Genomic DNA, 23,232 nt, shown 5'->3' with positions numbered 1-23,232 from the left:
CCAAACTCCGCACAGTTCAAATGCTGGTTGCCTTGAAACTGTACAGAACCCCAACTCCTCCCTCGCGGTCTAGGAGCCGAGGGGTGGGCTGCAGCTCCCAGCTCACCAGGACAAGCGGAGGTCAGCATGGGCAGTGCCCGTTCTTCCTCCTGGTGCTGGCGATACCGGCGCACAAACTCCTTCTGGCTCTCCAGGATGCTGAAGTCTGCAGCTACTGTCATGTCGAATACATAGTGTACCCCTGCAGCAAAAAAAGGTGCAGCTCACAGTTCCACAGCTCATGACGTGGGACCTACTTATAAGCACTACTCTTAGGTGGTTTTCTCCTCTCTCATGTTTAGCAGATTCTATAGGTCTCTCTCCTGAGCCTTTAAAATCACTCCTGGTTCTTCTCTCTATTGCCAGTTACTCAAGTGTGGTCTATACACTTCACGTTTGTTTTCTGTAAGTTGCACACTACAGGAAACAGTTTCTTGGCCCCCATAATTACCCAGACTGCATGATGGAGCAACTCTTATTCCATCAAAAGCTTACGTTCTCCTTTTCTGATCTGGCCAGAACATGGGCATGCTCAGAAGTCATAAAAACACCGAGTGAGCTGGACACTAGGGCAGAGGGGGGAGTTCTGGATTTACAAAAGCAGAAACTGCAGATGCAATTTTTCTGCTGTTTGAGGTACGATTATTCCAGCATTCACGTTTGAAATCCTGGACTATGCCCCCAACTTCCTGCCTCCTGTTCCTGATGTGAAGGGACAAAGACCCTCCCTCACAGCTCTGCTTCTACAGTGCCCTTGGAGTCAGGTGCCATCATACCCGACGTGATTCTCTATCAGATGGACACCCAGGGAGGCGGAGGAGATGCACAGGCTGATGGCAAGGAAGGGTTGACCTGTTGCCCCTCAAGCTGTCCCCGGGCCATGGCCAGGTGCTCACTTCCGACCCCCACTATAATGAAGTACCTGTCCACACATGGCGAGGGCAATGTACCCTGCTGCACTCAGAAGCTGGGTATCATGACACACTGAGCCAGGCCCTTTCACCATCTACCAGACTCTTGTATCTCCCCTTTCCCTTGAAAAAAGAACTTCAGATACAAAAAGGGCAATTATAAACTGAAGCTATAAATTCACAATAATATAGTCAGTCAACTCACCAAGATTTTTGAGGAAGCCACAGAGTCTTCTGGATGCGTCAGTCACACCAAGGCTGAATTTAGCAGCAAAATAAGGCAGAGACTGAGGACACACAGACACTGCCAACACTCTGTGCTTTGAGGTATCGCATTTCTAAGAGGAGAAACAGGCTGTAATGTCACATATGTGGTGATGACGCTGGAGAAATGCAATGCTCTATGAAAAGACTAATGAAACAATGCTGGCAAGTATAAGTAAGGAAAATGGAGAAAACAAACATCAAGATGAAAAATGAGATACAACTAAAGATCCAAGAGAGTTTGCAAACTTTAAGAACAATATTATATCAATAAATATGAATATCTGGAAGAAATGGATAATTTTAAAGGAAAAATATAAATTGTCAACATTGAACTGACCCAATAGCCTTTGAAAAATATATGTACGTATAAAAACTGACATAGTGCCGGAGGACTTGCCCCTAAAGGGCATCAGATGCAGCAGCAAGTTTTGAGAGGTGAATCATCCTCAGCTCCACACAAACTGCCCTAAGCAATGCCATAGAGCCACAACGAAGCACAGGAGCACGAGGCCAGCAACCCCCTGCAACCAAAACCAGACACCAGCAGTTCAGGAGAGGAAATCCTCTGCAAAGAGCTAGCAAGTCAAATTCAGAAAGACAGTGAACGGCTGAGACCTGAGCATGGAGTCTGGCCCAGGAGAGCTGAGACAGTGAAATCCAGACACTGGAGGCCAAGGATCACCTGGGCAGAGGCCGTGCAGGCCAGGAGCCCTTCCTAGCCAATCAGAGGGGCCAGTGGTGACTTCTCCATACCGGGCCTGCCCTGCAAGACTGGCCTGGCTGTATGAAAGCCTGCACCCAGGTGGCAGCATGAGGTCTCAGGGAGCTGACCAGAAAACACTGACCTCCAGCTTCCCCACGAACCTTCATGGCCCAGCCACCTGTGGCTGACAGCACCTGTGGTGGTTTGAAAGGATTTACGTACCCAAGAAAAGCCATGTTTTAATCCTAATCAATCCTGTGGGAGCAACCATTTCTTTTAATCCCTATTCAATAACGTAGGTTGGAAACTTGATTAGGTTATTTCCACAGAGATATGACTCACCCACTTGTGGGTATTAACCTTTCATTAGACCAAGATGTGACTCCACCCATTCCAGGTGGGGTCTTGATTAGTTTACTGGAATCCTTTAAAAGAGGAAGCATTTTGGAAAAAACTTGAGAAGGACAAGATAGCCAAGAGAACCACAAGAGCCCACACAGCCAGAGACCTTTGGAGATGAAGAAGGAAAACACCCCGTGAGAGCTTCATGAAACAAGAAACTGGGAGAGAAAGTTAGCAGATATTGCCATATTTGCCATGTGCCTTTCCAGCTGAGAGAGAAAGAGACCTTCAGCTTTACTGGACTTTCTTGAGTGAAGGTAATCTCTTGTGGGTGCCTTAATTTGGACATTTCTATAGACTTGCTTTAGTTAGGACAATCTCAGGGCCTTAGAACTGTAAACTTGCAACCTGATTTAAATCCCCCCTTTTAAAAGCCACTCCATTTCTGGTATATTGCGTTCCGGCAGGTAGCAAACTAGAACAGCACTCTAATCTAAGTTGGAATCAGGCATGAGGGGTACAAGTAGCAGATGCTAATCGGGGTGGAAGCAGAGAGGTGACAAACCACTATTCCCGGCCTGAGAAAAGACAGCTAACTTCCTATCTTCACACTTGGGAACCAGAGCGCCTCTGCCTAAATGTCACCCCCTCTCTTCTTTCACATCTTACTCAGATATCTCTGCCGAGGCCCTCCTGCCCCTTCCAGCCCCCTGCTGTGTACTGTCCTGGAGCACTTCCCATTATGCCTGCTGGTTTAGGGTCCGTCTTTGCTGGTGGGGTGTGAGCTTCACAGCAGGAAGAGCTTGCCTACAGTTTTCACAGTTACTGCCCGGCTTTGTAGAACACGCCTGGGCCCAGGTGCACACGCAGAGTCTTGTAGAATGGACATAAAGCAGGAAAGATAACTGTTGGCAGCCTTTAGGAAGGTCCTACCAGGGTGGCCAGGCTGAAACTGCAGGTGACCTTCCCCAGAGCAAAGGGAAGACCAGATGGCCTGTAGATAGCCCCTTCCTGCCAGGGAGGTACGGTCAGAGTCAGTCAGTGTCTGGTGGAACCCATGGAGTTGGAAGACCCCAACACTCGCCTCAAACTAAAGCTGCACAGGCAGAGGTGTGGAGGGAAAGTTGGAGTAAGACAAGATCATCGACCAGGTTTCTTTCCTAAGCATTCCACTTAGACCCTATAGAGGGGACAAGTCTCAGAGGCAAAGAGAAGGCTCTGGGGGCACCTCAGGCCCGGCTCAGGGCCTAGCTGGGAGCTTATCGGTACCAACTCCCTGACTGTGGCTTCCAGCCCACGAAAACTGGCAGAGCAGAAGCCTACTCAGTCATACTGCCAGGACACTCCAAGCCTGGCCAGCAAGAGCCTCCACATGTCCAAGCCCTGAGGCACCCTCCAGAACACCAAACCCGCACTGATCCAAAGAGAGCTGCACCAGCTGCACAGCCCCCAGAAAGGCAACTTCCCCAATGGCCATCATGCACGAGGCAATGGAAAAAGTGGACAAGAAAGACACCTGCAGAGGCTTGAGCTAGGGCATGGGGGGAGGTGTGGCAGCAGAGCAAAGATGAGCCAGAGAGGACTCCCCAGGAACTCATCGCTGTGCAGGCTGGAGCCAGCAGGCCAGGGCACATATGATGCCTCACTGGCCCAGTCTCATTGGCCATCATCCTCTCCTCTTCCACAAAGACACTCTGACACGGGCAGTCTTATCCACCTTCTACCACTGGATACTGCGTGTACTGGAAGAGGACCAAACCATCTAGCTGCAGGCTGCTGAACCAGACCAGCCACACATGTCCCGGGTGATGACCACTGAGGCCCTGGTAGGTCTAGATCTGGGGGGGACAAGTGAGCATGCGTTCTGCTGCAGGACGCATTTTCAAGGCTACTGCAGATGTTAGGTTGCATTCCTCCACTTAGGATGGTTCTGCAAACAGTCACAGTGGTCTCACTCCCTTGCCAATAAAAGGTTAAGAAGAGGCAAGATTAAAATGACTTGGTCCAGGAGGATATGGAGAGAGGCTTGTTTGGAGCTTCTGGAGCAAGTATTTCTTCCTCACAGCTGACAACTACAGATGCTGAGTTAGCTGATTTGTGACCCTGAGAACAAAGCTGAGGGTGGCAGAGCATGAGCTAGAAACTGTTTTGGTTCTTGACACCAAGGCCGAGCTGTTGAATCACCAATCCTGGGACTCATACTTACTTCTAAGCCTCCAGTCTCATGAAACAACCATTTCCTATTGCTTATGACAGTTTGACCTGGGTATCCATTAATCTGAAGCTGAAATTCTTCTGATGTGGGTATCTACCTGAATTTCAAGCAAACACCTTAATTAATTAATAGTATAACTTTTAAAAGCATTTTCATAAAAGTGGTCAATGGAAGGGAGAGGTAAGGGTTATGGCATGTATGAGCTTTTTCTTTTTTTTGCTGGAGAGATGCAAATGTTTCAAAAAATGATCATGGTGATGAATACACAACTATGTGATGATATTGTGAGCCACTGATTTTAAACATGTCAGGAACATACGAATGTCAAGAATGTTTGTATATTTGTTCTTGTTTATAATAAAAATATCAAAAAAACAAACAAAACATTTTTACTAAAGTAAAAAACAAGATATCAGTCCCTTTTAATATCAGTGTTATTTGAGATTGCTCTAGAGGTCCTACCCAATATAAAAAGATATAAATGCTATAAAGTTTAGAAGAGAAAAAAAAGAAACCAATTTGTTTCCTAATCCACAAACCTAAAAAACCTAAGATAATCTGATAAACTATTTAAACACTAGGAAAGTTTAAAAAAGAGATATGACAATCAAGTTTTCCAATACAGCAACAATAAGCAACATTACAGAATGTAACAAAATTAACTGTAATATATAATAAACAATAAAAAATACCAATCACATGAACTACTGAGGAATAATCCAACACACCCACTTTTGGGGAAAATTATTAAAGTTTGCTAAATGTCACAACAGAAGGCCTGAGTAACTGGAGAGACATACCATGTTCATGGATGGAAGGACTCAATATGGTAAAATATAAATATCCTACAAATTGCTCTATAATTCAATACAATTCCAGTGAAAATTCCATAAGGTACACAGACTAGTGTAAGAACCTAGAAAATTTTGAAAAATACCAAAGTGATGAATGGGCCCTACCAGGTATTAGGACATATTATAAAATTGTTTTACTTAAAACAGTGTGACATTGGCACAGAAGAGAAATATTCATTAAGATAAGATAACAGAGTCAAGAAATAGATGCATATCCGTGGGAATTTGGCATATAACAAAGGTGGCATTTTAGATCAATGGAGAAAGAGCAGAAGACGCTGGGAGAGTTGGCTTTTACATATGGAAAATATTAGATTCTAACCTTGCACCATACCAAAATATAAACTTTAGACTGTTCAAAAACAAAACTTTAAAATTACTGACAGTAACATAATAAACTATATTTATATCTTAGAGCAAGCAAGGCTTTCTTAAACAGAATGCAAATAGAGACCAGGAAGGAAAAGACTGAACTCTACATAGAGGGAACTCATAAAGGACAGAAGATTTCACACATGACGAGACAGGCAGGACCTGCAGACCAGGGGGCACACCACAGGCACAAATGGACAGAGAAAAGCACATTTCCATTGGAAAGGCCCAGACGTGTGCCCCAGCAGCAAGGCGGGACACTGAGGAGGCTGTTAGGCCTGTCCACTATGCTGGACACTTCCATCAAGGACTATTTCCTAAAGGCTCTGCTTTGCTCTAGCACACGTGGAGTGATCCAACAATGTGGCTTACTGCATCGCCCTCGGCTGCAAGTTGCTGAGGACAGATGGGCTCCTACCTGCCTGGTATGGGGCGGATTGGGTGAGCTCCTGCCCTTTGAGGACTCAATAGTCATGTCAGGAGAGGTCTATACAAAGTAAATGCAGTGAGAGAGGTGGGCTGACTGTGTGAGGAATGACTTGAGGGGTGGGAGGGGCAGTCAGCAATGACTCCCTAAAGGGGCTCAAGTTTTGGGGATGGATAGATTTCACCAGACAGTGGAGAGGAGAGTTTGTGTCTGAGACCTGAGGATGTTGGTGTGAGGCAGCAGAGACCATTCCAGGGGGGCCCGAGTTCACGCATAGCCACCCTGTGGTCCTTACTAGGCAGTATCAAAATCCCAGCGGCAAAGGGCTTTGGGAAGGCCAGCACTTGTGTCTCCACAGGGGAGAGCTGTGGGGAGCAACAGGAGCACAGACAAGTGCTCAGACACACTGTGGATGGGAGCCCGGCCCTCAGGAGAGCCTCACTATGCCAGTCCCAAGAACAGGAGCATCTGCAGGTCTCCCCTCAAAGTCTGTGCCTAGCTGCGGTCTGCCTGAAGCACCACACAACAGCAGCAAAGGACAAGACCAGCACACACAGGCAAGGATAAGTGTGGCTGGGGGTGGGGGGGCAGAGAGCACAGAAGAGGAGTGAGCAGCCAGTGGAGAGGAGATGGGGAACCCAGGATGCTTACCACCTCCAGCCAGAACATTCCAGGAGAGCAAGAGTGCAGGGGCTGTGAACAGAGACTGCTTAAGATATCCTCTCAAGCACCCTCCGTGCCCAGGACACCTGAGCGATGGCCCAGCCCCAGGAGACAGCTAGAGGCTCATCCAGGGAGCTCAAGCACAGATGCTAGAGTAGGGGGAAGTTTCTGCACCAATGAAGGCACCACACATGCACACAGTTTCCAAATACTTTCTAATGCCCATCTCTCAATTATAGACAGCTAAGAATCATAAGCTATAGGAGATCTACCAATATGTAAGCAAAATATGCAGCCAGAAAAATGGGACTTGGAAAAAGATAAAACAGGGAACAAAAGAAAACTTCAAAGAAACTATATACACTAATCTCAGAAACATACACTGCATCTGTTAATAAGAATAAGATGCTATGAAAAAGGAACACTTAAAGAAGGAACTCTTGAAACATTCTAGTAGAAATAAAAACTCAACAGAAGGAAAAAAAAACGAAGAAAAAAAACAAAGAACAGAGGAAAGAGAATGCTTAGGTTATGGCTTGATATGGTAGCCAACAAATCTTCCCAGGCACAATTCCAAGCAGCCAAGGGGAGTGGAAGCAGGCTGCTGACAGGAGCTGCCTTATTGTCAGCATTCCACACCATTTAACATGTGCATGTATCACTTTGATAAAATAAAAATTAAAAACAGCAAAAGGACCAGTTTAGAAGGTGTAACATCCCTATAAAAGGAATACTAGAGGGAGAAAGCAGAAAACAATGGAGAAGAAACCACTGAGGAAGTAAGTTCAGAAAATTTCCCAGAGGAAAGGACATACACTTCCACACTGAAAGGGTCCGGTGAATTAAAAAAAAAGGCCACACAGAGGCACATCATTATAACATTTCAAAACACCAGCCAGAGAGGCGACCCTAGGCCCTAGGCGCTTCTGGACAGAAATAAACAGATCACATGTAAAAACGGGAAACAAGAACACATAAAACCAGAAGAGAGGGTCTTTCCTGAAAGAAAATGACAAGCAACCATCAACTTCATGACATTATCAGACAGGTAAGGTCTCCAAAACTTTATTTCCCATCCTTTCTTTCTCAGGAAGAAACAGAGGATGGGCTATACCAAAATGAAAACATCAGCCAAGAAAGAGAAAGCCAAAGGACCTAGGAAATGGAAATCAGTATAGGAGATATCAAAAGAATTTCTGGGATTTTAGTAAAGGAAAACAGTCATTGGCAGCAACCCATCTAGACAGGGGAGGAAAGCCTAGGAACTGAAAGGGGGGCCCCAAGAAGTAAGATGAAATGGTATAAATAAGAAAAGTCATTTTTATCTTCTCCTGTCTCGACAAAAAACTTTATGGAATCAACATACCACCACGCTCTGTGGGAAAAAAAGAAAAACCTTCTGTTCCCTTCACTCTGATGGAAGCTGGAGGGTGCGAGGCCCCTGTGCTGCGGTTCATAGAATGCTAATTTTTTCCCTCCTTTTTCCTTGTATGGGCACAGATATTACACTGTGTCTCTATGTGAATATGGGTAGTTAGCATTTACCAACTTGTATGTGTCTACTTTCTCTTGTTTAAAAACTTTTAAAAAATAGGGTTAAAGGTCAGCAAGGGGTGGGTTTGAGAGATCTGGGTGAGTTAAGTGGGGATTCTGACAACATGGTTTTCCCTTTGGCATGTTTAATCATGATTTTTTTGTTGTTGTTTTTTTGTTTGTTTTTGCATGGGCAGGCACCAGGAAGTTAACCTAGGTCTCCAGCATGGCAGGCGAGAACTCTGCCTGCTGAGTCACCGTGGCCGGCCCTAATCGTGATGTTTAACGGACATTCTTGGAGATTAAGATGACACTTTTAAAATAAAGTTCCCTCCACATGGGGCAGCTTTGGTTGCAGAGGCTGAGAAAGTGAGAGGCAGAAAGCTGAGCGTGGTGCAGTGGTGTGGAGACGGGAAGTAAGCCAGGCCGCATTCCTTGGGCCCGCTACCCTCACCAGCGTAGCGGCAGGACCGGTGACTCATCCCACACCCCACGCACCCAAACGCCATCACCTGCTCCCATTCCCCACGCTCCAGGAGCTTCCTACCCACCAGCCCCCACTGCACATACCTACCCCAGCCCCCACCCTAAGTGCAGTCCAACCCATCTCTCCTGCACCCCTCCCGAGCATTACCTCCCCCTCCCTGTTCTCTGCAGGCTGTTGCCAGAGCATAAAGGCAGCTGGCACTAATGACCATACTTAGGCTACCCCTGCCCATAGTGTCGCACAGCCTCACTCTGCACCCCTGAGCTCTGGGCATCCATTTACAGCACTCCCAGGCCCAGGCATACGCATAGGCCCCTTATCACGTCATTCAGCTCTGGGAACCACACTTAACAGCAGTTCTAGAGATGTGCATGCACGCAGCTCTCAGCCACACTTCCTAGCTTTGAGAAAGTGCTGACCTGTACAGCCAGGTCACATCCACCCCCAATCCAGGAAAGCATAATGCTGACCTGCTGCCACAGCTCTACACATGCACATAGAGGGCCTCGTCCCTTAGACCAGTGCACACCACGGTTACGTCCTCAAACTGGTGCACCCGCAAAGCTACATCCTCCCTGCCTGCAGGGCACCCACATTCAAAAGTATCAGCATAACATCCCCAACCTGCGCCTGTACCTGCCCTGTAACAAATCACTGCACTGAGTGCCCCACCCTGTGCCCTGCTCCCTGCTCTACCACCTTCCCGCAAACACAAGGCCTTAGACTAGTGAAAGAAATCAACTCCCAAAGTAAATCAATCAAGTTATTTACATGCCATGAAGACAGCAGAAGATCATTAAGCATATAACAATGCAGACAGATATAGCCCTGCCTAATGACCAAATTAAAACACCAGAGACAGAGATAATGGAACAACTAATTCAAGATGTTCATACAACTCTACTTAATAAAATAAGTGGAACAGCAAAGGACATAAAGGAGATCAATAAGACAGGAGAAGAGCACAAAAAGAAATTGGAAAGAGTAAACAGAAAATAGCAGATATCACAGAGATTAAAGACTGTAGACTAAATAAAAAACATACTAGAGGCACACAACACCAGATTTGAAGAGACAGAAGAAAGAATAAGTGATACATAAGACAGGATAATCGGCTTCTAAGACTCAAAACAGCAAATGGCAAAAAGATGGAAAAAACTGAATTGGAACTCAGGGAAATGACAGACAAAACAAAGGGCACAAATATAAGAATCATTGGTGTCCCGAAGGAGAAGAGAGGAGTAAAGGGCTAGGAAGAGTAGTTGAGGATATAATGGGGGAAAACTTCCCAACCCTCATAAAGGACATAAATATACAAGTCAGAGAAGCCCAAAGAACTCCAAACAGAATAAAATCAAATAGGCCTTCCCCAAAGCACATTCTAATCAGTCTGTCAAATGCTGAAGAGAAGCAGAAAATCCTGAAAGTGACAAGAGAAAAACAATCTACTACATTCAAGGAAAACCAGATAAGGCTGAGTTCAGACTACACAACTAGCATCCTGGAGGTGAGAAAGCAGTGGTATGATATATTCAAGATCCTGAAAGAGAAAGACTTCCAGCCAAGAATACTGTACGCAGCCAAATTTTCTGTCAAAATTGAGGGAGAGATTAAAGTTTTCACAGACAAATAAGTCCTGAAAGAATTTGTCAACAAGAATCAGGCTCTACAAGAAATACTAAAAGGAGTCCTGCCAGCTGAAAAAAAAAAAGATAGGAGAGGGAGGTCTGGAGGAGGGCATAGAATTGAAGAGTACTACTAAGGGTAATTTAAAGAATACAAAGAGAAAGAGGTAAAAGAATATATAGATCTGACAAATAAAATAAAAAAGATAAGATGGTGGATTCGAGAAATGCATTTTCAGGAATAACTTTGAAGGTTAACAGACTAAATTTACCGATTAAAAGATACAGATTGGCAGAATAGATTAAGAAACATAATCCAGCTATACGCTCCTAACAAGAGGCTCATCTTAGATACAAGGATACAAATTAAATGAAAGTGAAAGGCTGGAATAAGATTTTCCATGCCCCAAAGAAAGCAGGAATAGGTATACTAATATCGGACAAAACAGACTTTATATGATTTTTTTTTTTTTACATGGGCAGGCACTGGGAATCAACCCGAGTCTCCGGCACGGCAGGTGAGAACTCTAACACTGAGCCACTGTGGCCCACAAAATAGACTTTAAATGTAAAGACCTCAAAAGAGACAAAGAAGGACACTATACACTAATTAAAGGGTCAATTCACCAAGAAGATATATCATAAATGTTAATGCTCCCAATCAAGGAGCTCCAAAGTACATGGGACACACATTGGCAAAACTGAAGGGAGTGATAGGTGTTTCAACAGTAATAGTAAGAGACTTCAATACACCACTCTTCTCTATAGATAGAACAACCAACCAGACAGAAGATCAACAAGGAAACAGAGAAGTTGAATAACTTGATAAATGAATTAGATCTACCAGACATATATAGGTCATTCCACCCCACAGCACAAGGTTATACATTCTTCTCTAATGCTCATGGAACATTCTCCAAGATAGATCATATGCTGGGGCACAAAACAGGTCTTTATAAATTTAAAAACACTGAAGTTACTCAAAGCACTTTCTCTGTTCACAATGGAATAAAGCTGGATCTCTCAATAACCACAAAAGAACAAGAACATTCACAAATACAAGGAGATTAAATAATACACTCTTAAACAACCAGTGGGTCAAAGAAGAAATTGCTAGAGAAATCAGCAGCTATCTGGATATAAATGAAAATAACTTATCAGAACTTATGGGATGCAGCAAAGGCTGTGCTGAGAGGGAAATTTATTGCCCTAAATGCTTTATTAAAAAACAAGAAAGAGCAAAAATTGAGGACTTAGCAGCACAGCTGGAGGAACTTGAGAACAAACAACCAACTAACCCCAAAGCAAACAGAAGAGAAATAACAAAGACTATACCATAGATAAATGAATGACAGAACAAAAGAACGACAGAAAGAATCAATAAAACCAAAAGCTGGTTCTTTGAAAAAAATCAATAAAATTGATGGGCCACTAGCAAGACTGACAAAGAATAAAAGAGAGAGAGGATGCAAATAAACAAAATCAGAAATTAGAAGGGGTGCGTTATCACAGAAGAAATAAAAGAAATCATAAGAGGATACTATGAACAACTATATGCCAATAAACTAGACAACTCAGATGAAATGGATGAATTCTTGGAGACACACAAACAAGCTATAATGACACAGGAAGAAATAGAAGATCTCAACAAAACAATCACAAGTAAAGAGATTCAATCAGTCATGAAAACTGTTCCCACAAAGAAAAGCCCAAGGCCAGATGGCTTCACAAGGGAATTTTATCAAACATTCCACAAAGAACTAATACCAATCCTGCTCAAACATTTCCAAAAAATTGAGGAAAAAGGAATTCTACCTAACTCATTGTATGAAGTTAATATCATTTTAATACCAAAACCGGGTAAAGATGCTATAACAAAGGACGAAGACAGCCCAATCTCCCTAAATGAACACAGATGCAAAAATTCTCAATAAAATATTAGCAAATCGAATTCAACACCACATTAAATGGATAATACACCATGACCAAGTGGAGTTTATATCAGGAATGCAAGGATGGTTCAACACAAGAGAATCAAATCAAAAGGGAAAAATCACACGAGCCTCTCGATTGATACTGAAAAAGCATTTGACAAAATTAAGCATCCTTTTCTGATAAAAACAATCCAAAAGATAGGAATCAATACGATAAAGGGAATATATGAAAAACCAATAGCCAGCATTGTACTCAATGGAGAGAGACTGAAAACTTTCCCCCTAAGATCAGGAACAAGACAAGGATGCCCACTGTCACCACTATTATTCAACATTGTATAGAAGTTCTAGCTAGAGCAATCACACAGGACAAAGAAATAAAAGGCATCCAAACTGGAAAGGAAGAAGAAAAAGTCTTACTATTTGCAGATGATATGATACTACATGTGGTAGTTAGATTCAGTTGTCAACTTGGCCAGGTGAAGGCACCTAGTTCTGTTGCTGTGGACATGAGCCAATGGTACATGAACCTCATCTGTTGCTGATTACACCTGTAGTTGGCTAGGAGGCATGCCTGCTGTAATGAATGATTCTGACTTAACTGGCTGGTGCTTAAATGAGAGAGAACACCTAGTACAGCCCAAGTAGCTCAGCATACCTCATCTCAGCTCTTGCAGCTCAGCCCAGGCCTTTGGAGATGCAGAAAGAAGTCACCCTGGGGAAAGATGTTGGAACCCAGAGGCCTGGAGAGAAGGCCAGCAGAGATTACCCTGTGCCTCCCTGTGTAAGAAAGAACCTCAGTTGAAAGTTAGCTGCCTTTCCTCTGAAGACCTTTTATTAAAAGCCAATCTGTCTCTGGTGTGTTGCATTCCAGCAGCTAGCAAACTAGAACACTATACTTGGAAGATTCTGAGAAATCTACAGCAAAGTTACTTGAGCTAATAAACAAATTCAGCAAGGTGGTGGGATATAAAATTAATGTGCAAAAATCAGTAACTTTCTATACACAAGTAACGAGCTAGCTGAGGAGTCAGTTAAGGAAAAAAATCCATTCAAAATAGCAACTAAAAGAATCAAATACTTAGGAGTGAACTTAACTAGGGATGTAAAGGACTTGTACAAAGAAAACTTCATAACATTGCTAAAAGAAATCGAAGGAGATCTAAATAGGTGGAAAGAGATTCCCTGCTCAGGGATAGGAAGGCTAAATATAGTTAAGATGTCAATTCTCCCCAAATTGATCTACAGAGTCAACACATTACCAATCAAAATTCCAACAACTTACTTTGAACATTCGGAAAAGCTAACTACCAAATTTGTCTGGAAGGGAAAGAGACCCTGAATAGCTAAAAGCATCCTAAAAAGAAGAACAAAGGGGGAGAGTTAACACTGCCTGACTTTCAAATCTACTATAAAGCCACAGTGGTCAAAACAGCAGGAGACTGGCACAAAGATAGAAGCACTGACCAATGGAATCGAATTGAGAGTGCAGAAATAGACCACCAAATCTATGGTCAACTGATTTTTCACAAGGCCCACAAATCCTCTGAACTGGGACAAAATAGACTTTTCAATAATTGGGCATGGAACTGGCTATCAATAGCCAAGAGAATGAAAGAGGAACCCTATCTTACACCCTGCACAAAAATTAACTCAAAGTGGATCAAACGCTTAAATATAAGAACTAGCACCATAAAGCTTCTAGAAGAAAATGTATGGAAACATCTTCAAGACCTAGTAACAGGAGGTAATTTCCTAAACTTTACACCCAAAGCACAAGCAACAAAAGAAAAAACAGATAAATGAGAACTCCTCAAAATCAAATGCTTCTGCACATCAAAAGGCTTTGTCAAAAAGGTGACCAGGCAGCCAACTCAATGGGAGAAAATATTTGGAAATCACATATCGGACAAAGGTCTGTTTTCCTGTATATACAAAGAAATCATACAACTCACTAACAAAAGAACAAACAACCCAATTATAAAATGGGCTAAAGATATGAATAGGCATTTTTCTGAAGAGCAAATACAGATAGCTCAAAAGCACATGAAGAGATGCTCATTTTCATTGTCTATAAGGGAAATGCAGAACAAGACTACAATGAGATACCACCTCATACCTATAAGAATGGCTGCTATTAAACAAACAGGAAACTATAAATGTTGGAGAGGATGTGGAGAAACTGGGACACCTATGCACTGCTGGTGGGAAGTACAATGGTGCAGTCACTATGGAAGACTATTTTGTGGTTCCTTAGGAAACTAAATATTGAGGTGCCCTATGACCCAGCAATATCACTAGTTGGTATATACCCAGAAGAGCTGAAAGCAATGAAACAAACAAACATTTGCACATTGATATGCAAAGCAGCATTATTCACAATCGCCAAAAGATGGAAACAAACCAAATGTCCATCAACAGATGAGTGGATCAACAAAATGCGGTGTATACATACGATGAAATATTATGCAGCAGTAAGACAAAAATAACATCCTGAGGCACAGGACAAGATGGATGAGCCTTGAGGACATAAGGCTGAGTGAAATTCGATGGACACAAAAAGATAGATGCTGTATGATTCCACTTTTATGACCAGCATAAAGATACAATCAGAGGCCTACAAAACAGAGTATAGGGATCTTAGAGATACATAGAAGCTAGAGATGGGTGAACTGTTAGCTAATGGGCTTGAACTTTGATGTAAGGGAACAGATAGGAGTGAAGGTTGTTCTCTAGTGGGCCTATAAGTAATATTACCATATTGAAGATGAACAAGATTGAAAGGGGTTGTTTGTATAGACCTACATGTTTCACTGATTAACACCACAGATATGAATTAGTTCTCGCAAGAACTACTTCAAAGATATGATTCTTGTATAAAGAGCATGTAAGTACAGGGGACAGGGGGAAAATGGCTATTGTATGCTATGAGCTATGTTCAAAAGGAAACCATCAGCACTATCATTGCAACAGCAGAGGTAAATAATGGGGGGGAGGGACAAGGAGGTTTAGGTTTCCTATTTGTAGAGGGTATGTTTACTGATTTTCTTTCTCTTGGGAAAAATGAAATTATCTAAAATTGAGAATGTTGATGGACTGTGGACTTTGGGCCCTCTAAATGATTCCCAATGTATGCAGGTGGGGCTGAAAGATACACTGATGGAGAAGTAGACTGGCGAACGATGGTGTATACTAATAAATGAACGTTGTGCTGCTAAAAAATGAACGAAGTCGTGAGGCACACAATGATATAAATGAACACATGGGACATTTGGTGAGACAAAATAAGACAGAAACAAAAGAACAAGAATAGTATGGTCACCTTTAGAAAAGGCTTATAAGAAAACAGGGGCCTTGATTTTAGAGCAGACACATTAAGTCCGGAGTGGTGATTATTATTTCTGGATTTTGAGGGGCTGTTTTATATACATAATCTGATATTTAGAGATAAGAACAAAGCCGAGCAGGTTGGGATTAAAGTAATTTAGAACACAGGGGAAAGGAAGACGGTGTCTATATTTTAGAACCACACATACTCTTTGAGACCAATGGAAGAAAGGTTTATTTGGTCTGGAACTGAAATTTTCTGTAGTGCATAATCTAATCCAACCTATCTGCATAGCTCATTTGAACAATTAAAACACAGGGAGCACAGAATAAGAGGGTCTTTAATCCTGTATAGATTATTGTAATGCCTATTACATTGTAATGCCTATTGGCAAATTCCCCTGAGGGAGGGGAGATAGAATATGGAACTATTAAACCTTACCATTAGGGAATCCCCTGATACTGTGTCAAACTTTAGGGATACCCAAATCAATAGGCCATGCCTTCAATCATGAGTCTCACTCTTGTGATGCTTATGTAGGTAGCAGAGAAGCTTAGACTACCTATAGGCATACCCAAGGGTTACTTCTGGAGGACCTCTGCTGTTGCTCAGATGTGGCCTCAGTCTCTCTAAGCCCAATTCTGAAAGTGAAATCATTGCCCTCTCCCCTACATGGGGCATGACATTCAGGGATGAAAGTTCCTGGCGACACAGGAGATGACTACCAGGGACGAATCCAGACCTGGTACTGTGGGATCAGTAATTCCATCCAGACCAAAAAGGGGAAAAGAAGTGTAATTAAAAAAGTATCAGTGGCAGAGAGAGTTCAAATAGAGTTGAGAGACTACTCCGGAGGTTATTCTAATGCAATCATCAGTTAGACCTCGCTACCTATCATAACCTGCCAACCTCCAAACAGGACCATTCCAGCCAATCCTAAAGAACACCTAGGGTAATATATAAGATTCCACAAAGGTTCCAGGCACTAGAGTAACTTTCCAGAAACCTACAACCTCCAAATGGGTCCTTGGTCCAGATAAGCCCTGAAACCTAAAGGGCCCACTCTCTCCAGAACATCAGATAGTTCAATCTCCCTACCCCATACAAGTGACAGACCCTTCCAATATCAAAAATTTAGAACTGACATAGTTCAAACAACCCCAAAGAGAGGTATGAAAAGATCAAAGGTGATGGTGGAGTTATACAGAGAAGATAGGATTTAACACATATATATGAATGCTGAATCATTAAATTGATCTCTCTCTTAGTCTCTTGGTATTTTAGAGCAACTAGAAGTAAATACCTAAAATTGTGACATTGTAATCCACGTCAAACTCTGAAATAAGTTCTACATCTAATTGTGGTGATGTGCTTTGAAATTTATAGCTTTTTTGTATATATGTTATTTTTTTCACAAAAAAAGAAGGAAAAGTCGATTGTGATGATAAAAAACTATTTAAGCCCTCTAGCTTCCTATATTCTGGAACAGCTAGAAGGAAAAATCTGAGATGATGGTATGGTAGACCATGACAAACTCTGGGATGTGTCCTATAACTACTTGTTGAAGAGTGCTTGAAAACTACTGCTTTTTTATTTCTTTGATTTGTGTACATGGTATACTATACAATAAAAAGTTTGAAAAAATTAAATAGAAAAAGCAAGTGAACATGCATATTAAGAGAAAAAATGCATTTGCTCGTATTTGTACCGAGTATCCAAAAAAAGATTCAGTACCCAAACGGAATTGGTAATACTGGCTGTCCCTGTGGAGATTGACTTGGTGGCTGGAGGCGAGGGAGGGAGGGGGAGACACCTTCTTGTATACCATTTTGTGCCTTTAGAGTTGTGAGTCCTGGAATATATTACTTTTTAAAAATATAATTAAAATAAAAAACCAAATAAAAATAAAACAAAATAAAATTGTCACCTAATGATGACCCGAGCCCTGCCACTTTATGGGAGAATCAGTAGAACCTGTAGGCTCTTTATTCGGAATTGACATTCTCTATTTTAATTTTGTTTTTGTTTCACTGGAAAAATGATGCTCAGTTTTAAACGTTAAAAGTGTACAAGTTGTTTAGTTACAATAAAACTAAATGTGTACACCAAAAAAAAGAAGACTCTTTTCTGTGGTTTGGAAGACTACAAGGGGAAAGTCACTGGGGGTGCAGGAAAGCCAAGACATGCAAAAGCCCAGCCAGGAGGGCTCCCCAAACGTCAGTGGGCTGAGGTGGTGCCAGTTCAGCCTCACGGGATCACTCCTGCCACCAGCAAGGGAGTATGGATCTTGTTTCTGATCGGAAAGGCTTGGGAGAGGGTCCAGGATAGCAGGGGACAGGGGTGCCTGGAGTCAAGATCAGCATGCGTGCCCTCGCTCGCTGGGCCAGGTGTCCAGGGCTCAGGTGCCTCCACCTCCACCTCTAGCCAGTCCGTCAGCTCCTCAAGCTGGATGGCAGCAGCAGCAGCGCCCTGGATGCCTACCTTATTAAGGTTTAGAAAGCGAAAGAAGTCCTTTGCATTCTGCTGAGACACCCGGGCGCCTTCCTTCGCAGTCAGGCAGCTCTCACACGCCAGGCAATCACTCAGGAAGATTTTGGCATCAGCCAATTTATGGAATTCTCCTTTCTACAAAACAGAGACAATTTTGGGGGCCCAAATCTTCAAACTAAAGCTTTTTAAGATTTGCTTCTCCAGGAAGATGAACAGTACAAATGTGCAATATACAGAACAGGAAGTATGCAAGACAATACCAGGGGCTGGGGCTGGTGCCCCTGGTGCTGAGAAGGGACAGCCTCTGTCTGCAAGCAGCTCACAGTTGGGCTGAGGGCACAGGACGTGGGCCATGATACCAGGGGACAGTCAGTGTCCTGTCAGTCATCAAGGGGTGACTGACCCGTCTGGCCCTCTCCCTCCTCCCTGGTTCCCTTCCTCTCCCTGCTTGTGACTCATTCCCTAGCTGCCACTCCTCAGTTGCCTTGGACAGCCTGGCTAACCTTTGGTCCCTCCTCCAATCCTGCATTTCCTAGCTGGGCTTATCTAGTCCCATGGCTCCAGCATGGACGCCCACAGCCCTGGCCTCTCCCCTAAGCCGGACATACAAACAAAATCTTGAACTCTCCAAGACTGGACAGTGTGTCTCCCCCTGCCCCTTTTCCCCATCTCAGGAAAGAGCGATTCTGTTCAGCTGCACACTGACACCCCTGGTTCCCTCACCCCCACAGGCAGCCCTTCTGATCGGCACCCCTGGTTTTCTCATCCCCACAGGCAGCCCTCCTGATCGGCACCCCTGGTTCCCTCAGCCCCACAGACAGCCCTCCTGATCGGCACCCACTCCCACCCCCACCCCTGCAGCCTCTCTCTGCCTGGTAGCTAGTGTAGCCATCTTCTGGAAACGTAAACCAAGCCTCTATGCAGCCCCTCCCACAGAGGCCCTTGCCACTCTCATCACCTCCCGCCACTCTGGCCTATGGAAAATGCTCTCCTGAGTGTCCCAGGCTCAGCCTAACTTCCTGGCGGCCTCCTGTCATGTGGCCCTCCATAAAGAGCACCCCAAGACCTGCAGAGGATGCCACCCACCTCACTTGCCCCACTGCTCCCCCTACTTTGTTGTCATGAGGCGACCACACTGGCATTTATCTGCTGTCTCTCTCCAGTGGGACAGAGGTTCTAAGAGGATAGGGCCTTCGTCTCATTTCCCACTTCCCAGCACCTCTGACAGGCCCTGCACCAGGAAGGCATACAACAAACAGCTGCCTGGGTAGACGTGCAGATATTCTGATGCCTACAGCAGTCATTCCCACAAGTGAAGGAAGCACTCAGGGGCTGTGCCTGGCTTCTCCCAAGCACAACTTTATCAGAGGCCCTGTGTGTGGCCTCAGGACACACCCATCCCTCCAGAGCACCCTGTCCCACGTCCGCCCTGCTCCTCCCCACATCTATCAGCACGCAGCCCCCAGCACAGCCACCTCGGAGTTCAGGAGGTCCACGTGGGCCTGAGGACGGGCACTTCCGACGAGCTCCTTGCTAGTGCCGCTGGTGCAAGGGTCTACAGTATGTGGCCTGGCACACAGATGGTACTTAATAAATGTCTGCTGAGCTGAGTAACTGTCTCCATACAGGGCCAGGACCACCCACAGAAGGCCCACAACCAGACCACACACTCTCCAGCCCAGCAGCGCCTCAACTTCTGACTCCATTGTCTGGCTTGCTCTCCACACCCAGCCTTCCTTCCATGGCTAGGGTCTGGCTCCCTTCCCACTTCCTGCATGTCTTCTACTTTGTCCTCCTGTTTCCTAAGCATATGTGTTCTGCAGATGGCTAGGCATAGCTCTCTCTTCTTGGTCCCAGCCGGACATCCTATCTCCACCCAGGGCAGCACCTGCCAGCTCCCATGGACACCTCTCCATCTTCACACAGACTTCTTGCAGGAGGCACACAGTCTGTGGACTTAGATGGCCCTGATCTCAGGCCCCTGCAACCTCCCCTCTGGTTGGCCCACCAGGCCTCACTGCCCTCTGCCCAAGTTCTCGAAGCTACCTCTTAACTGGTCTCCTTGCATCGCTGCCTGCCCCAGCCAGCTTGAATCTATTGCCCTGAAACACCTCTCTACCAGCAACCTGGCCAGGGGGAGTGGCAGCCCCTTTCCCAGCCACCCAGTCCACCCCATCCTCACGCCTCAGATGCTAGTGAACACCCCCCACCAATGCAAGGCTCACTCTAGTAAACCCTTCCCTGGCTGTTCTTGCCCTAACAGTGTTTCCACTTGCTAAGCTGACAAGGCACTGGCTGAAATCATTATCTCACCTCCACCACAGCCCTGGGGGAAAGTAACCCAACTACCCATGCTGCTGATAAGGAGCCGGGGGCTCAGGGCTCTGTCCCAGATGACACAGCAAGGGAGGCTGGGTGTTTCCCATCTTACTTCTGTCTCACTGGGGCCGATGCATCCCCTGTGCTCTCTGAGCCCCACAGTTCCCACAGCAGAGGGCTCCCTGGGCCAGATCAACATCAGAGTAAACATCATATGAGGACCAACGAACTTTACAAGTAAATCTGTTACTTGCTGCTCCCCTGTTGCTAATTCTTCATTTGGAAAGTTGAGATCAGAAATCTCCAAGGGAAGAAATAATGTCAACCCCTCCCCTCAGCATCTTTCTCTCCATAAGACAGGCAAAGAGATAGGGCTCGAGCTGAACAGGAACTGAGAGCACACGTGTAAAGACTTTCTTTAGGGCCCAGCAGAGAACGTGCCAGTAAACATATACCATCACTACCAACTCAGGAGGACAGAATAAACTTATCACCTTTCGGAACCCCCATTTTACAGGATGGAATTTCCCATTAAAAAATAAGTAAATTCAAGGTTTAAATATTATATTGCTACTTCTAATAAATTACTATGGAGAACTGTTTCTTTGCTCCCAAAGCACTTTCTTTTGGCTTGATGTGTTCTGGGGAAGACACTTTCCTCTACAGCCTCATCCTGAGGGCAGTGGCCTGCTGGCCCAGGCCAAGGTGGTTCTTTGGCCCCTTCCATTTTCACTTCTATCTTTCCAGGAGCAAGGATGTGTGAGAAAAAGAGCTCCCTTTGCAGGGGTTTACTCCAGGCTGGTATAACATTGTAAAATATACTTGCCTCTTCCTTCTCATTGGCTGAGCGCGGGGCATCCACTGATGCATTTTCTTCATCATCGGTTTTTGATTTTTTACTACATTCCTTAAAAAAGGCAAAGAAACACATTAGAAACGGTTTTCCATCTCATTATATCCATTAAAACTATATAGATACCCTCTGACCAATCAACCTCATGTTTAGAAATCTTTTACAGAAACGAAAGCACATTTACTTAGAGATATATACATATATTTCTATGTCTGCAGTGTTTCTAGTAGCTAAAACCTAGAAGCAACATGGCTTCCATCAACAGGGGACTCAAGGCCTGGATACCTGAATACACCTAGAACAAAGAACGAACTAGACTTATTTGTAATGCTGGAAAGATGCCTCCCATATAGTGCTGAGTAAAAAAAGAACACCGGCTAGTGTGCTAGAAACAATGTTTTGTAAAAACAAAATCTCCATGCATGCACTGTCAGTGGAAGGCTAACGTCAAACCCTTCAAGCTGGTTGCCATGGTTACCAAGGTGGAGCCGGAGAGGAAGAGAGCCAATGTTTACCTTACCTTCTAAAAAGTACAAATACCACTCAAACACATTTTCCACCTCTGTATTAAATGTTCGCATCAAGAACGGTGTCTGCTCGGGCTGTCCTGAGCAGTAGCTCAGAAGTACCCTGGGGCACGGGGAAGGCGAGACGCGGTTCCATTACAGACCCTAACAACATTGACCACCAACTCCCAGAGCACGCACTCTCCGGCCAGGCCCCAAGTTCCTTTCGCCGCGGCTGGCTTTCGGCTCAAGCTGACCGGCCAACCGCAGCCTCTGATGCCCCAGTTAAAAGCCGAGCGTTTCTCGTGGGGCGCTGGAGCCCTACTCGGGAACCCCACGCTTCCCGCATCCACGAGGAGGGCCGCGGCGGGATGGACTAGGGGTCAGTGTGACCTTCGGAGGCCCGAGGAGATGAGCGCCCGCGGTCTCCACGCGCCCCCGACCCACATCCGGACCGAGCACACCCCCGGTCCGCAGAACTCACCTTCCTCGTGCAATGCTCACACTTCATCTGGAGCGCGGCGGGTGGCACCGGCGGGCGCAGGGCCTGAGGGGAGCGCGTAGACGCGGGTCCCGGCCGCCCGCCGCCGGCCACCCTTTGTTGGGGTCACCCCCAGCGCGACCCCGCCCACCCGACCCGGTCTAGGCCAATGAGCACTCGGGGCGGGGACAGGGCAGCCAATCGGAGCCCGCGGGGGCGGGCCCGCGCCGCCCACGGCGCAGGTGCACGCGCGGCTTCCGCGTTGCCGGCGGCCGAGCCCGCGTTCACGAGACGAGGCGGGCCAGGAGGCCGCGCGGGCACTGGCGGAGAGTCGGGCTTGTAGTTTCCGGGGCGCTCGGCCCGGCCGCGGCGGTCGCCGGGCCTGGCGGATCGTATGCCCCGGGAAGCGCGGCGAGGGTCGCCCCTCTTACTCGGCGTCGAGACTCCGTCCAGCTCCGACTCTTCGCAGCGGTTGAGAAGGTCCCGACCTAACGGGGCGGGGCAGAGGCGGGGCTCTCGCCTGCGGCCGGCCGCCATGGCCGCCCCGGGGCGCGTCACGTAGGCGCCGCGCGGTTCGGCGGCAGTGCGCAGGCGCGGGCGCGTCGGGGCCGGGGACCGCGTGAACAGAGAGCCGAAGCACGAGGGGGAAATTTAAACGGGGTTGCTTGACGTTTTCCTCCATTCAATACAAACAGTTTTCCGGAGTATGATGATTTGATCCCTCACATTTTTACAAAGCAAAGGATGTTGGTTCTATAAGAAATGTACTTCAGTTAAACAAAATTTGTTGCTACTATTGCCTGGCTATAATGGAAATGATGAGATTTTCTTTGTGAACTATAAACATTATAAAATCAGTGCATGCTCTTTTCAGGAACGTCAA

General features: G+C 45.5%; 1 protein-coding gene across 3 annotated transcripts in view; it reads right to left on the bottom strand.

Moving 5' to 3' along the window:
* Nucleotides 1–22,481, bottom strand: part of NARF (nuclear prelamin A recognition factor) — a 37,077-nt gene extending 14,596 nt beyond the window's left edge. For 2 of the 3 annotated variants that reach the window (XM_077166300.1, XM_077166301.1), the window contains exons 1-4: nt 22,353–22,481; nt 21,336–21,416; nt 1,156–1,288; nt 107–241 (exon numbers count right to left, since the gene is read on the bottom strand). In XM_077166300.1, the coding sequence (XP_077022415.1) occupies nt 107–241; nt 1,156–1,288; nt 21,336–21,416; nt 22,353–22,379 (376 nt within the window). In that variant the 5' untranslated portion in view covers nt 22,380–22,481. Of the gene's footprint in view, nt 1–106; nt 242–1,155; nt 1,289–18,181; nt 18,326–19,958; nt 19,973–21,331; nt 21,417–22,352 lie in introns of all 3 variants that reach the window. The other variant, XM_077166302.1, reaches the window with a different exon arrangement.
* Nucleotides 22,482–23,232: the final 751 nt, after the last annotated feature.

This window comes from Tamandua tetradactyla, chromosome 6 (genome assembly GCF_023851605.1).
Source record: "Tamandua tetradactyla isolate mTamTet1 chromosome 6, mTamTet1.pri, whole genome shotgun sequence".
NCBI lineage: Eukaryota > Metazoa > Chordata > Mammalia > Pilosa > Myrmecophagidae > Tamandua > Tamandua tetradactyla.
The sequence above is the reverse complement of the archived record's forward strand: the minus strand, read 5'-3'. Positions and strand labels throughout refer to the sequence as shown.